Raw genomic sequence first — 15,878 nt, 5'->3', positions numbered from 1 at the left:
GTCTTGGACAAGAGACACTGTTCTAGTGATGCTAGGTATTCCTGTGTAACTTTTGCAACACAGTAGTTTCAGTTGCAATTGATGAATCTTCTCCCAAGCCCCAGCAGATTGCTTCTGAAAAATGGTGTTTATTCACTACTTGAACACCACGACAGTGTGCATGTCTTATGCAACTCTCTGAGCTCAAAACTTTATGCACCTTGTGGTTAGTATTTTGACTGTAGCTGGGTCAACATCAGCCCTGTGTGAACAGGAAGAACCCATGACAATACAATGGTCCCTCCACATTCGCTGGGGTAGGATGAAGAAATACTATTCTTTTTACCTAAGAGAACACCAGGAATCTCCAGGTCCTCCAGTGCAAATCTATGGTCAGCATCGTCAGGGTTGATCATAGAATCATGCTGGAAAACCTACAAATGCCTGAGAAGTGTTCTCTCGCAAGTTCTAGATTCTCCAGCGCAATTTATGGTCAACTTTTGGCAGAGTTTCGCTGGAACCTAGAAATTCCTAGAGGAAACTATAAATAAATAATAAAATTTTTATTTGTACCCCGCCCTTCCAAACGATCAGGGCGGCTAACAAAATGCACCAAAGTGCAACAGCATACAGGTTAAAAACAGACATTATACACAAACATCCTTAAAAACAATAAAAAAACCCTAGCCCAACCTCACGGCCACGAGAGAGGAGGGAGGCCCCAGGTATTTAGTCGGGGAATGCCTGATTAAATAGGAAGGTTTGAGACCCTTCCTAAATTGGGCCAGGGTGGTAGATGAGCGGAGCTCCGTGGGCAGCGTTGTTCCAAAGGCTGGGGAGCTGTGGAAAAGGATCTTCTGGCTGTAACAGCCAACTTAGCCCCAGGCACCTTCGGAGTTGCTGCCCAGATGTTCTGAGGGTGCGAGGGGGAATGTACGGGGAGAGGCGGTCCTTCAGGATCCTGGGCCCAAGCCATTTAGGGCTTTATAGGTAAATAACCAACACCTTATTTGAGCTCGGAAGCGGATGGGCAACCAATGGAGATCTTTAAGCACAGGTGTTATAGGCTGGTCCTGGAAGCACCAGTGACCAGCCGCGCTGCCATGTTTTGCACCATTTGCAGCTTCCGAGTTTGGTTAAGGGTTGAACCATGTAGAGTACATTGCAGAAGTCCCGTCTCGAAGTTACCAGAGCGTGTACCAGAGCGTGTATGAATCAAAGCCGCTATAATCAATCCATAAAAGTCCAAACCACCGATGTGGAGGGCCAACGAATACAGGAATCAGCTGATTAAAAATGTATTTTGGAGACCTCTATAACCCATACAGAATTCACACACACACTGACTTTTGCATGGTTTTTTATGCTACAAACTGCAGTTAAAATGGATTTAATTAGCATTATTTCTGCTTGATTTTCACAAACATATTTAACACTCTGCAGGTGCAAAATATTTTTTAATGTGCAACAAAAATTAGGTCATGTGTTATCATTGCCATCCCTTTTTTAAAAAATAACATATTTTACTTGTTTATAATGCACTGTTATACTGTTATTTAAAAAACAAGTAGACCATGGAGTTTATCACACGAAGGAGATCGGGAGTTTATCCCGTGAATATCCCTGGGAAAATCACGTAATTACGCTTAATGATTTCACACAATGTCGCACAAAACCCGCCATTAAAGTGGTCACAAAGAATTATTAACACACATCTTTTTACTTACAGGATTTCAGCGACAATGCATTTCCGATATCACTTTATTTGCACAACTGCGTGTGATAATCATTTGCACATTTACTCACCATTTTCGCTTTATTTGCAGGATGCTTTAAATGCGCTTTAATCTCTCTTTAATGTAGAAATTAGCCCCAGTGTGATAAACTCCTAACACAGCAAAGAGGGATGAGAGACCAGATAAAACTGAACCTGTTTGTCTGACTCAGGCTCCCTTTGAGTCTACTACTTGAATGTACAAAAACCCACCCAACAGTTACTGCGGTGAGCTGTACTTTAGAAACTCATCCAGATTTAACAAGGTCTCCTGACCTCTGCCAGTTTGAGATTACGGTTCAGAAAGTTATTAAACCCGGTTCTCAAAACTCGACGAGGCAGGAGGGCCCGAAACGTGGATGAAATCAAACATTAACTTTTATAATCTTTACTGACCTGTGAGTGAAAACAGAAACCATTTTTTAAAAACCCTTAGTAGACCTCACCTCCCAAGAGCTTCGACCAACGAAGGACGTTGTAGTACTGTATTACATAATTACCTCATTTGAGCCAGCGCACAGAGGGATGTCATGGAAGGGGGAAATATATTTTCCTTTTGAATTTTCTACAGGATTAAAGGAAAAATGTGTAAGCAAACATATATAATAAGTACACAGAGATTCTGCACATTATCTTGGAGTTTGGGTAAAAAGAGTAGAATTTGCCTTGCAGCTGCATTTGAATGAACATGTCTCAGGCTGCGTCCACACTGTGGAAATAATCCGGTTTGACACCACTTTAACTATGGGATTCTGGGAATGGTAGTTGGTGGTGGCACCTCTGGTGTTTTCAGTGTTTATTTTGCCACATCCCACGTTTTTCTTGAATGTCTGTACCGCCAAGGAGGACAAGACACTGCAAAATGTCAGACATGTGAGAAAAATGTAGGACATGACCAAGTAACAGGTCAAAGCACTCATATAAATAGCCGTCCCTCCACATCCGCGGATCCCTTATCCAAGGATCCAACCATCCGCAGCTTGAAAATATGTTTTAATATACAGTGGTACCCCGGGTTACGAAAATAATTCGTTCCGCCGCCGCGTTCGTAACCCGAAATCCTTCGTAAGCCGAAAAAGCCATAGGCGCTAATGGGGGAAAAGCCGCGATTTCGTGCGAAATAGTGCCGAAAAGCACCAAAAAATTTTTCGTAACCCGAAAAAACCTTCGTAACCCGGAACAGTTTTTTCCTATTGATTTTTTTCGTATCCCGGGAATTTCGTAAGGCGGTGCTTTCGTATCCCGGGGTACCAGACCTTGATTTTGCCATTTTGCATCAGGGACACCGTTTCACCACTGTTTCATTGTAGTTAATGGGACTACATCAAATCCCAGCAGACTCCAAGGGGGGGGCACTGTATAAATTCATTTTCATTCTTTTTGGACAGAAGGTTGAAATGGAGGATGTGTCCTGGAAAAGGAGGACATCTGGTCACCCTTGTAGGCATCCACCTTTTCCAGGACATGTCCTACATTTCAACCTTCTGTCCGAAAAGGTGGATGCCTACAAAAGTGACCAGATGTCCTCCTTTTCCAGGACACACCCTCCATTTCAACCTTTTGTTCAGGAGGTATTCCAAAATGTCCTCCATGTTTAGTGTATTATTGTTATTTTCATACATCCCACCTTTCTCCCAATGTAGGGACTCAAGGCAGCAAACAGCATGACTCAGCAGCATGAGTTTATATTTGTACCAGCGTTTTTAGCTTTGATTTGGCTGTGTCCTCCATTTTTTCTAGAATGTCTTACATTTTGTGGTGCCTCCTCCCTTGTAGTTATGACAGCTAGTCATATAGTGCGCCCCTGATCTTCCACCAGTACAGTACACAGTGGTTCCCAAAACCACTGGACTTCAGCTCCCAGAATCCCACACTACAGTGCTCCCTCGGGTTACGAAATTAATTCGTTCCGCCGCCGCTTTCGTAACCCGAAAAGCCTTCGCAAGCCGAAAACCCATAGGCGCTAATGGGGAAAAGCCGCGATTTCGTGTGAAATAGCGCCGAGAAGCACCAAAAAAATTTTCGTAACCCGAAAAAACCTTCATAACCCAGAACAATTATTTCCTATGGGATTTTTTCGTATCCGGAAATTTCGTAACGTGGGTACAGTATTTCGTAGGGGGGGGGGGGGTCCCACTGTATTAGGCTTCTGGGAGCTGAAGCCCAATTAGAGGACACAGGTTGGGGGCCACTGCTCCAGTAAGTTATGGGCCCCACCTGGGATTCGAACCCTGGACTCCTGGATTATATACTATAGTGCAACGCTCAAACCACTATGCCACCACGGCTCTAGCTACCTAATTCCCATAAATCCTCCACCAATAGAGGTTTCTATGTCCCAGCCGGGATTCGAACCATCGCCTCCCCGGCTCCTAGTCCGACGCTTAACCCACTACGCCACGCGGAGCGCTGGACTCCCTATGTCCTCTTTAAATAAAAGGCAGCCTGGGAGGGCGGGGCCTCCTTAAACCCCGCCCTAGGATGTAGTGTATGCATTTATTGCTGGCGAGAAGCCCAGGCCGATTCTCGCAAGCCCCGCCCCTTAGAACGCGGCGGACCCAAGTGGCGCGCGGGGATTCCCGCCGACGTTCCAAAAGGCGTGCACGCGCGAGTGAGCGCTACTGATTCTGAAGCTGCTGCTACTTACTGAAGTAGAGGCGGTAGTCCGGCGAGTGGGGCTGGCCGCGCTGCTCGCTCCCATAGTGAGCCATGATGAGGCCGCTTTGCCAGCGGGGGCCCCCTGACCACGGCTGATGCTGCCGCTGCAATAGAAGCCAAGCTGGTCGCCGCTGCAGCTGAGCCTTAGCAGGGAGTCCCAGCAGCCGAGCAAGAGCCCTGCCAGCGGAGGCGGCCTGCATGGTGCCAGGCCTTCCGTTGAACCCTCCTCCTCGTTTCCTCCTCCTCCTCCGGAGTTGGAGCATGCTCAGCGGAGCCGCTGCTTGGCCCTCCTTTGTTGACTTGGCTGGGCACTGGGCAGGCAGCCCAAAAGGCAGCAGGAGGCGGGGGGAGCGAGCAGGCAGGTGGCTACATCCACACTGCACACATAATCCGGTTTGAACCCGCTTTAACTGCCACAGCTCCATGTGATGGAATTTTGGGAACTCTAGTTGGTTGTGACACTAGAGGTCTCTGACACAGAAGGCTAAATGTCTCTCTGCCCCCCCTCCAAAAAAACTATAATTCCCAGAATTCTGTAACTGAGCCACGGCAGTCAAAGTGGTGTCAGACCTGATTATTTCTACAGTGTGGATGCAATCTGTTACGCCTGCTGAATGGAATTTAGAGACATAGTCAAGTTAAGTCTGGAATAAGCAAAGGGATCCTGTAGCACTTAAGTCTAACCGTGCAAAAGAAATACGCCACGACTTCTCAGTTTAGGTCCAAAACATACTTCAGAAATAACCCAGTTTGAGACTGCTTTAACTGCCCTGGCTCAGTGCTAGGGAATCCTGGGAATTGTAGTTTATTGTGGCACCAGAGCTCTCTGAGAGAGAAGGTTTAAATGTCTCACCAAACTACAGTTCCCAGAATTCCTTAGCATTGAGCCAGGGCAGTTCAAGCAGTCCCAAACTGGATCGTTTCTGCAGTGTGTTTTGGACCCTAGTTACATTTAGAAAGCGAGATTTTAAAAAATACAGTAATTAACACAAGTGCAGGGGAAAAGAGATAAAAATAAGAGAAGGGTGTGCAGCGGTCGGCAGGATTGTAATTGGTGGCAAAAGAGGCGAGTTGTGGGTTTGTCAGATCTAATGAATTTCACAAGAGCAGCACATTGCTTCAAAGTGGCCAAGCAGATGCAATGAGAAAAGGCTTGAGAGCACATTTGCCTCCTTTTCCTGCTACAGTCCTCCAGCAACTGATATCCAAAGTCAGGCTGCCTCTGATAATGGAAATAGTGTAGAGCCATCATGATCAGTAGCCATTGATTTGTCATGCACATAAAGTTTCCAATGGCTCCAGTTTGCCCTGTAACAAATGGCCCAGGCTCCAGTCAATGCTGGGCGCATTCCTTTGTGAGCAAACACTGGAATTTTTCACAGCATGTGCATAAATGTTCCTGGCATACACATTAAAATATGGGAAACATTTAGGGGTCGCTGTGTTGGCCATTTAACAAATAGAAACACAAATCCATCAGTGATACCTTTATTGGCCAACCAAAATGCATACTATACTTGTTGCAGGCTTTCAAAGCTCCACAGGCTTCTTCATCAGGCCAGATGTTTCAGTATGCTACGCATTACAATGTGTAGGCCAATGGAAAAACTGACAACCCAAACAAAAGAAATGCTCCAGATCACAAGTAGATTTAATTAATACTTTTTCAAGAAGAAAGGGAGAAATTCCTTTTGCTTTTCCATTGAGGCCATGTAATTTATGCTTGTTTGTGCACTTTCAAGTCGTTTCCAGTTTATAGCAACCGTAAATACCCCCAAAAGGCATAAGATCTCATCTTGGAAGCTAAGCAAGGTCAGTCCTGGTTAGTACATGGATTGGAGATCGCCAACAAATTCCAGGTGCTATAGGCTATATTTCAGAGGAAGGAGCCTGCAAAACCACCTCTGAGTATTCCTTGCCTAAGAAAACCCTATGAAATTCATGGGGTTGCCATAAGTTGACAGATGACTTGTAGGCACATATATACGCATACACAGGTTGCAAACTTATCATAGTTTTTCCCCCAGCATGGTTTGTTCAGAGGCCATTGCCTTCTGAGGCTGAAAAAGTGTGTCTTGTTTAAGGACGCTCAGTGGGTTTTCATGGCCAACTGCTGTCTGCAAGAGTCCTAGTATAATATCCTACTGTACCATGCTAGATCAGTTATAAAGTTTACTACTGTTTTGGTAAATCAAAATGAAATAGCCAGGAGGCCGAAAGGGAAACCAGTCAGACCAGTTCAAGACTAGCCCATTATTCCTGACCAACATTTCATTTGTCAAAAAAAACTTGTAAAGCTACAAAAACTCTTATGAGGCCCATCCATTTCTTCTCAGGAGGCAATAATCCGCTCATACCAACTGAATGAAACGGATTAAATGCTTATTCGATAGGAAGTACTAGGTTGATAAGATCCTGCTTGGTCTAGTGGTTTGGAAACCAGGATTTGATTCCTTGCTTAGCCATGGAAACCTACTGGGTGAATTTGGAGGAATCACATACTCTCAGCCCCAAAGAAACCCCATTATAGGTTTGCAGTTGCCATAAGTCAGAAATGACTGGAAGGAACACATTAGGTTGATACCAAGATTCTGTAGTTCAAGTTTACATTTTGTTCTCAGGTAACAGATTGCAGCTAGTTAGCCTTTGAAATTGGGTGGGTTAGATTAAAAGTTTAAGATTACATTTATAAAATACTTGAAGGAAAAGGTTTGCCAAAAACGGCTGTGTGATTCTCATTAAACAACACATGGGGTGCAGGGAACTTAGGGAGAAGATGCTGGACTCATGTCAGACTTCAATCCTCTATTTGTGTGAATGACTGTTGTCAGGTTCTAGGGCATGATCCAGTTTCAAAGAAGCATTTCTGAGTCTCATTTCTTCCATTGAGTAAAGCACAATGGACTCCTTTGCCAGTCCAGAGGATTACATATTCTGCACATTTTCTTAGATGCAGATTTATAGTGCCGCTGCAACAGAAAAAAATCATATCTTTTCTCGATACTGACTTTACTTTTACACAATGACCCCCTCCCCAAAGTCATAATGACAAAATATGTTTCTGCAAGCTCTGCTAATAAAATGCGCCATTACTTTCTTGAGGTCATTTGGCTCCTCCAAAACATGCAAATTGTCCCTTTCCTTTCTTGACTGTTTATTTTGAAAATCTAGTCACCTTTCTGTCTGCACATAACGCACTCATTTTTTGTGTATGTATAAACTCAAGACTCCCCATTTTTGCTGAAGCAAGAAAAACACATATTACTTCTTGCTGGGATTGCTGATCCTCCTTGTTTGAATTACCTCTTCTGCAAAGTCTCTAAGGATCATTAAGGGCATATAACTTAATTAAATCAATCTTTCACATAAACCTGTCAGCCATAAAATGAAGGAGAGGTTGCTTCAAGCCATCTGTCCACCAGTGATGGTTTGCCTTTGCTCTTTACTCAAAAACAGCAACATGCCAGATCAGTGATATATACCATGTATATGCCTTCAAGTCATTTCAAATAAATACATTTCTGACTTATGGTGACCCTATTGCAAGGTTTTGTTGGCTTTTTTCTCCAGAGGGGTTTTTCCATTGCCTCCCTCTGAGGTCACACAGTGGGTTTTGAAGGCCAAGTGGGTATTCAAACCCTCCTCTTAAATATAGCCTAGAGTACCATGGTATACATTAATGGTCTCCCATCCAAATACAAACCAGGGCTGAGCCTCCCTAGCTTCCAAGATCAGAAGGGATCTTGTGCCTTAGAGTATTTAGGCCTCAGTTACTGTGTATTCCACCCACAATCTTAGCTGTGTGCTTTCTGTTTGTTTTTTCTTTATTTGGTAGAATTTACTATCACAATTTGTAAGCCGCTCTGAGAGCCTTTGTGGCTGAAAAGCGGAGTGTAAATACTCCAAATAAATAAATTTACTTTCACAATGCACTTTGTGGGCATTTGTTTTGGCATAGTTCAGATGCACATACTGAATAGATGCATTCATTTTTATCATTTTGAATAGCACTTGGTGGATAATTACCAACCTTGTACATAAGTACAGCTACTAGTTTACCAAACCTAATTTTGCTCTGTTAACTAGGATGGCCAGGAAAATGACACCGAACAAAACTCTAGGGATTTCATATTTTGGAACCCCACAGTTCCCATCACTGTCTCTCTCACAGCACTTTTATTCTCACTGAATGATAGGCATAGTGTTAGTTCTGTGTCCTGTCACCTGCTGATATTTGTGTATACTGTAGAACTAAACCAGGACCCAAACCTCCCACACCCACCTTTCTGGCCACCTGGTTACCTTGATCACACATGATCTGAAACAGGATGAGCCAACCTTTTCCCCATATTAGAATGACCAGACCTCAGAGCCTGGGCTTGAGTCTCCAGTTTTTATGAGTCATCTCCAGGGGAAGCAAGGGTACATGTTCTTCTGTTTTGATAGGCTGAGTGCCAGACAAGAGGAAAGGGCTGAGTCCAAATATCCAGCTCAGCTGAACAGCAGTTTGCTAATATTTGCAATGCCAAACTGATTTGTTGCTTAAACAGATAAAGATTCTCCAATGTTGTTAAATACAGTACAGTTGGCCTTTCAGATCCATGGATTCAACCATTCATGGATCATCACAGCTCATAATAAATCATCACAGTGGCAATGTGAATGCAGACATACTTAAGCATGTGCGTTCATGTCATTGCCGTTTAATAATATGGGGCACGGTTATTCACGTTTGTTTGTTTTTGCTTCAGCAAGGATGTTACAGAACCAAACCCCTCCAGATCCAAAGGACTACCTATATTTACTTAGCTTCCTCCTTCTCTGACTGTCATTGTGCCAAGGCTTACCCTCCACTCTGCATCCATCTTTTGGATAAAAGCAAGTCAGATAGATTAAATGTTGCTCATCCCATCTGAGAACAGCCACTTTAGCAATGCTTAATGACATCAACAGGTTTTCCTATGTCTCAGGTTTTGGCCTAAAAACCTCAGGACCTGGGCTAACCCTGAGATCGCAGCCCTATCTAGTATATAGCAAGTTTTTGAAATTTTATAAATTGAAATATTTGGTACTAGAATTGAATTACGTTGTAAGGTATAGACAAAACACAGCAATTAAGATTTCCATTATATAACGAGGTGTGCCAGACTCAGAAACTGAATGGAGGTTATTTGCCTATTCCACTGAATCACTTCCTTAATATAAGAAGGTACTTATAACACTCTTTCCTCCTTGATGTATAATGGAGAGTTTTAGCATTGGCTACTAGCAAGTAATGCTAAAGAGTTACTAGCAAGTAACGTTTACTCCTTTAGTTATCTGTATTTTTGTTGTTGTTGTTTTCATCTTGGGTCTGTTCTTATCTTACCATTCTAATGGGAGAAATAATGAAACAGTCCATGAGGGCAATGTTCAAAGTTTTCCCAACACAGTCGTTATTTCTTAAATCACTTGTTTCCAGCTCATTGATCCCTCCCTTTGGAACTCTACTGCCGCCAAAGGCTGCTCAGATAAGACTCCTTGATAAATGTGTCTTTAACTGAGCCTCTTGCAGAGTGCTAGAAGTTTAAAAAAAAACTGAAGTGTTTGCTTTTTCATCCATTCAGGAACCATTCATTGCCAGTATCTTTGGGTGGCAATGCTCTTCAGTCTTCTTGTAAACCCATGAATGACTGTGTAAAATTGCAATTATCATGTGTGCAGCAATAGTGAGGGAGGAGGAAGACTTGTACCACAGCAATATAAATCTTTTGTTTATAAACAGTTCCAGATCTCATTTTAGGCATCTCTCCTTAGCATGCATGAGCTGCAGAAAAAGATGTAAAAGGAGCATTTCTGGATCAGCCAAAGTCCTGACTAGTCCTGTGTAAACAGTCCAACAACCTGTCTCCTGCCTTGGTTCCCCATTGCCATGTAGTCAGAGATGTGATAGTGACAGCCTTCATCAATGCATCTATCTCCTTTCAAAACTAACCAGGTTGTAACCACTCCTCATAAGAGAGTTGCTCTTGCCCTTGATCATTTTGTTTGCTCTTTTCCCCATGTCTCAGTTCTAAAAAAAAAAAAAAATCACAGCTCGCAGTCAGTCTTAGAAATACTAGGCTCTCTCTGACCATTGATCCAATATAACAGGCCAACTCCTGATAAGTCTTGATAAATACAGTGGGCCCTCCACTTTTGCTGGGGTTAAGGGCACAGGATTCCCATGAAAGTGGGAAAACCACAAATAAAAAAAAATCACTGGGTCTTCTCTTTCTCTCTCTCTCTCTTGCCTAAGAAAACCCCTATAGAAATCTCTAGGGCCTCCAGTGCTACTCATCATCAGCCAAAGGTAGACCACAGAATCACTCTGGAGAACCTATAAATGCCTAGAGAAGTGTTTTCTCTAGGAATCTCTAGGTATTTCTGTGTAACTCTTATTGTCAACATCCAGCAGAGTCACACTGGAGGACCTAGAGATTCCCAAAGATAACATATCAATCAAATCTGACATAATTGAAGCCGAAAAGGTCAAAGCCGCAAATGTGGAGAGTCGACTGCATTTCTTGGGAACACTGATCACCAATATGATGTAGAATCATAGAGCTGGAATAGACTACAAGGGCCATCCACTGCTGTCAAGCCAGGTGTCACACATCCTATTTCTGTGTATTTCATGTTTACTGCCCAAGTGTAGTACCTTACATTTCTCTCTATTGAAATTTGTTTTGTTAGTTTGGCTTTCTAATCTCTTAAGATCACGTTGAACTGTGGTCCTCTCTTCTGGGGTATTAGCTATCTTTCTTAAATTGGTGCTATCTGCAAATTTGATAAGCATGCCCTCTGTTCTATCATTCAGATCATGTTGAATAGCACTGGGCCCAGGATAAACCCCAGTAGCTAGTCACTTTTCACCAGGATGAAGAGCCATTGGTGAGCACCCTTTGGGTTCATCTGGTCTACTAATTGCTTTTTTACAATTAAAATTTTGATACATATCATTTCTTTGCCCCCCACTGTGCCTTTAAATGGCATTGCTGCTTACATGTTTTAAAACCCTGTTCCCTCTATGATCCACTTTGAAAACCAGTTCCAACATAGATTTTGAGGAGGTTGTAAGGAAACATTATTGTAATTGTACCCTGTGCACTGTGATTTCAGATCAAACACATCCATGATGCAGTGGAAGTGAAAATTGTCCTTAATTCATCCCTGCCCACTCTATTTTTCTTCTTTGCAAATTCTGTGGTTTAATGGGAAGAGAGAGAGGGGGGAGAAGAGAGAGAGAGATTTATGAATTCTAGTGGCCTACTAATAATACGATTTTTTAAAAAATCATGATTTCATAACTATATCTCAGTTTGCAAATGGAGTAATCAAACTGGAATCATTTGAAAAATGAAGATTATATGCTTGCATGACCTATCAAAATATTATTATCAATAGGTTATAAAGAAATGACATGTCCCAGTGACAAGGAGCCAGGGACAAGGAACAATGTGTTTACTTAGCAGCTCCCAGGGGCATGATAATGCCTTTGGCACAGTCATCACTGGAGAAGCAAGAGAAAGATTAACATTGGCCCCATAACAATAACCTCTGATACGCATCTAATATTGTTGCTTGGGAACCCAGAACCAATGTTTTGTATGTGGAGATTAGCACCTGTTCCCTCAGCCAGGAAAAATATGGAAAATTCATGTGGACATTAAGATCAGGGAGGTTGCAGTTAACATGAGGATAATGTGTGCTTATGAATTGTAAAGGGAAATGCATGGTTTGTATTTCCACTCTTAAAGATAAAGGCGTTAGGTTAAAGCTGGTTGACACATATTTCAGTGTACCACATTTTATATTAGATTTAAAATAATTTATTTAGTGCCATCCATTTTATTATCATTCTTCTAAAGGAAATGATACATCTTTATCATTTACTCTACATCTGAAGTTTCTAAGCATCGTATCAGCCCATTCTGAATGTTGTATCTACTGAATTGTTCTTTATTTGTGCAAATGCAAGACTTAAACTTTGGATAGGATTGAGCTTTAGGTTGGCTGTTGTGTAAGCAGCACTAAAAATTTGACTTTCCCTTCCTCTGTCCAACATCAGTTAACAAATACAAGAATGTTTCAAAGTTTGAAGTAAATATGTACCTATTAACTATCCTGTTTAGTTATCTTGTAACTAACAGGGAAACTAAACAGTAAACAGTTAACCATATAACTAATCCATTTAGTTGCTCTGCAAAATTTCAATGAATAAAACTCTCTGGACAAAAATAATGTATTGAACCAAAAATAGATACGAATTTGATCTTGATATGTGTTTATCTGATGTAAAACAAACCAATAGTGGGATTTGAAATATCCAGATTCAACAGAGACATGAAATTCACCTTTTGCTCACTGCTTCTTGGCTTGATCTACCGTACAAGGTTGTTGTGAGGATAAAATGAGAAAGAGAGTCATATATGCTTTGAGCTCCCTTGAGAAAAAGTGGGGTATAAATGTAAACTATAAATAAATAAGTATTTTACTCCAAAGAAAGATGTTTCTCACACAAAGCAACTTAAGGAGAACTTAAGTGCAGTAATAACTGCATCTTGCCTAGAAAACTCCATGGTAGGTTTGCCTGAGACTGTCGTAAGTAAGAAAAACAACAACTTGAAGACACACAACAACAGCAAATAGGTATAGGATTGTCCAGTCTAGTCACTATCCTATAAATGTTTATTTGTAGCAACCCCTGTTGAATACAGTGGGAAAATCCTCTAAGAATACTTGCATAGGATTGTTCTGAGGGCTAGAGGATCAAGAGCCAAGGCACACAACAACAACAAATACACTACGTGACAGTAACAGGCATCAGTCCATATTCTTCTAATTCCTTATGCAGGCATACATCAGTTAACGGAGAGTCTGTCAAAGAAGCTCCTTTTCACAAAGTTCCTTTATATTGCCAGCCTGCTTCTCTTCCTCACCCTCTGTATAGCTGGAGGCTTTTTAAGCAGCATTGGCATTAGGGTAATTTTATCCATGCAAATTCTTAGTTTTGAATGAAAAGTTTGGTGAAGCACATTCAGCTACTCTTTGTGTGTGTGTGTGTGGTGTTATTTCCGTGTTCTTCTGGTATCAATTTTTCTGTTTAAAAGATAATCCCTAGGAACACATCTACTTTGTTAACAGAGGTATGCCTTTATGAAGGAGGGGAGGAAAGAGCTGGAACATATGCCAAGCAACCCTTGTGCAGCTGGGCCAAGATTTTAAATGTTTTGATATGGGTTAATTCTGGTTACAAATAATAATAATAATAATAATAATATTTTATTTGTACCCCGCCCTTCCAAATAGATCAGGGCGGCTTACAGAATGCACCGTAGTGCAACAATATACAATTTAAAAACAGATTAAAACAGCAACAGTCCATAAACAATAAAAACAATAAAAGACCCCATTAGCCCAACCTCACGGCCACGAGAGAGGAGGGAGGCCCACAGGATGTTTAGTCGGGGAATGCCTGATTAAATAGGAAGGTTTTAAGTCCCTTCCTAAATTGGGCCAGGGTGGTAGATGAGCGGAGCTCTATGGGCAGCGTGTTCCAAAGGGCTGGGGCAGCTGTGGAAAAGGATCTTCTGGCCGTAACGGCCAACCTTGCCCCAGGCACCTTCAGGAGTTGCTGCCCAGATGTTCTGAGGGTGCGAGGCGGAATGTACCTCCCTATGGGAGAAAATGTCAACAATTATAATAATGTTGGAGCAAAAGTTTTAGTGGGTTCAATTCCTTGTCCTCTATCAGCCCATTCATGCTGCACTTCTACAGACTTAATTTTGTACATGGGACTACAGAACAATCAAGTGTGTGATACAGTAGTTGTTTGCATGGTAGAGAAGGATCAGGTAGACCCAGGTTTAAATCAGCCACGAAGTACACTGAGAGACCTTAAGGTCATGACTGTCTCTCAGCCTCACAGGGTCTTGTGAAGACAATATGGCCAGGAAATCTGGAATGCTTCCCCCACCTTTAAAGAAGAGTCAGGATTCTTCAGAAGGAAGAAAAATGAATAAAATAGTTTGGCTCTTACAATGAAGCATAGGGCTGGGCCTTCTATTCAACAGGATGAGTCAATTGCTTCAGGCAACTGATTTTGGGTGTCATGGAAGTGCAGCAATGTGTTCATAAATGTATGTATAATTGTTTGATTTTTACTGCCAGAGAGCAGATAGAAATATGTGGGATTTTCTGCATCACTTACCATAATAAGTAACTTAACTGGTCCCACTATTTACCTTGACTGGAGGGAGGGGGTGGAATTTGTTGCTCCATGCCAGCCCTGGCAGCAAGGTTCTCTTGGGCTTCTCCTATAGTTCTTAAGCATGAACATGGAGATCCTCTTATACCTGCTCTTGCATAACAATCTTAAAAATTCTTTATTTCCTGGAATACATAGCCAGAAGGAGGAGGGCCCCACCTTCATTTATATCCCTCTAAAACCATCTGAACTGAGAGCAGCCAATTTTTGACAAAGTACAGGCTTGGGACTAACATCGTCTTAGTTTTTTTTTCCACTTGTATAATTTTTAATATATTTGCCTGAAGAAGCCAGCGAAGCTTCGAAAGTTTGCAGCATGTATTTTGTGCACGTGGGTTGGCCCAAAAAAACGGAACACTGTTTTGTGGAGCTCAGATGTTATTGTACTTTTCTTCATGGCCAACATGGGCTACCCCTGGATAAATGACTCAGATTCCCACTAACATTCAAGTGGAAATATCTATAGACTTCCCATAGCTTAAAGGGGTGGGATAGGGTGTACTGGGTGAGCAAATAGCCTTACAACCCCGCTGCTGCTGTGTAAATGTTCAAGATACTGCATTTTAGTAGTCACAGGGGAATCCTATAGAGAGAGCCAGAGCACTGGGACCTTGCCATCTGAGGCTTCTGCCTCCAATAAAGGTAAATAATTTTTTTTTCTAGTATTGGAACTGATTTAGCATGCTTTGCCTCTACACCACCTAAAGTTTTCCTGGTGCAAAACATGAAGACCTCTTGAGAAATTCAGAGTTCTCCACCTACATAGGAGCCTGTGGCTTCACAAAGGAAGGAGGCATGCTGGATTCCAAAGAAACATCTTCTTTAAATTGAAAATGGACTTTACATTTCCTTGACTTTGAAAATCTCCCAGTGACTGCATGGCCAAAAAAGGGGGAGGTGCTAGCCTTGCAGATAGCCCTCCCTACCATATGAACTAAGACCAGGAACAGAAAAGGCAGGCCTATGACTAACATCTTCCATTTCTTTCTCTTTTTTGCCTGATGAAGAAGAAGCCAGCATGACTTCGAAAGCTTGCAACATGTAATTGGACATTTTGATTGGCCCATTAGAGGTATCAAAGAAAGAAACTCATGCTAATAACTTCTTTCTTTCAGTTATGTCTCAAAGTTGCTACAAGATGTCTCTGCCTACTGAGGCTGGTAGAATGTGAATGGCCCC

At 42.1% G+C, this 15,878-nt stretch overlaps 1 protein-coding gene across 1 annotated transcript in view; it reads right to left on the bottom strand.

Annotated features, from left to right (window-relative positions):
- Nucleotides 1-4,663, bottom strand: part of PPA2 (inorganic pyrophosphatase 2) — a 44,015-nt gene extending 39,352 nt beyond the window's left edge. The window contains exons 1-2 of the mRNA XM_042467674.1: nucleotides 4,401-4,663; nucleotides 2,254-2,318 (exon numbers count right to left, since the gene is read on the bottom strand). Coding sequence (XP_042323608.1) covers nucleotides 2,254-2,318; nucleotides 4,401-4,611 — 276 coding nt within the window. The 5' untranslated portion in view covers nucleotides 4,612-4,663. The remainder of the gene's footprint in view (nucleotides 1-2,253; nucleotides 2,319-4,400) is intronic.
- Nucleotides 4,664-15,878: the final 11,215 nt, after the last annotated feature.

The sequence above is a fragment of the Sceloporus undulatus genome, chromosome 5 (assembly GCF_019175285.1).
Source record: "Sceloporus undulatus isolate JIND9_A2432 ecotype Alabama chromosome 5, SceUnd_v1.1, whole genome shotgun sequence".
Classification (NCBI taxonomy): Eukaryota; Metazoa; Chordata; class Lepidosauria; order Squamata; family Phrynosomatidae; genus Sceloporus; species Sceloporus undulatus.
The sequence above is the reverse complement of the archived record's forward strand: the minus strand, read 5'-3'. Positions and strand labels throughout refer to the sequence as shown.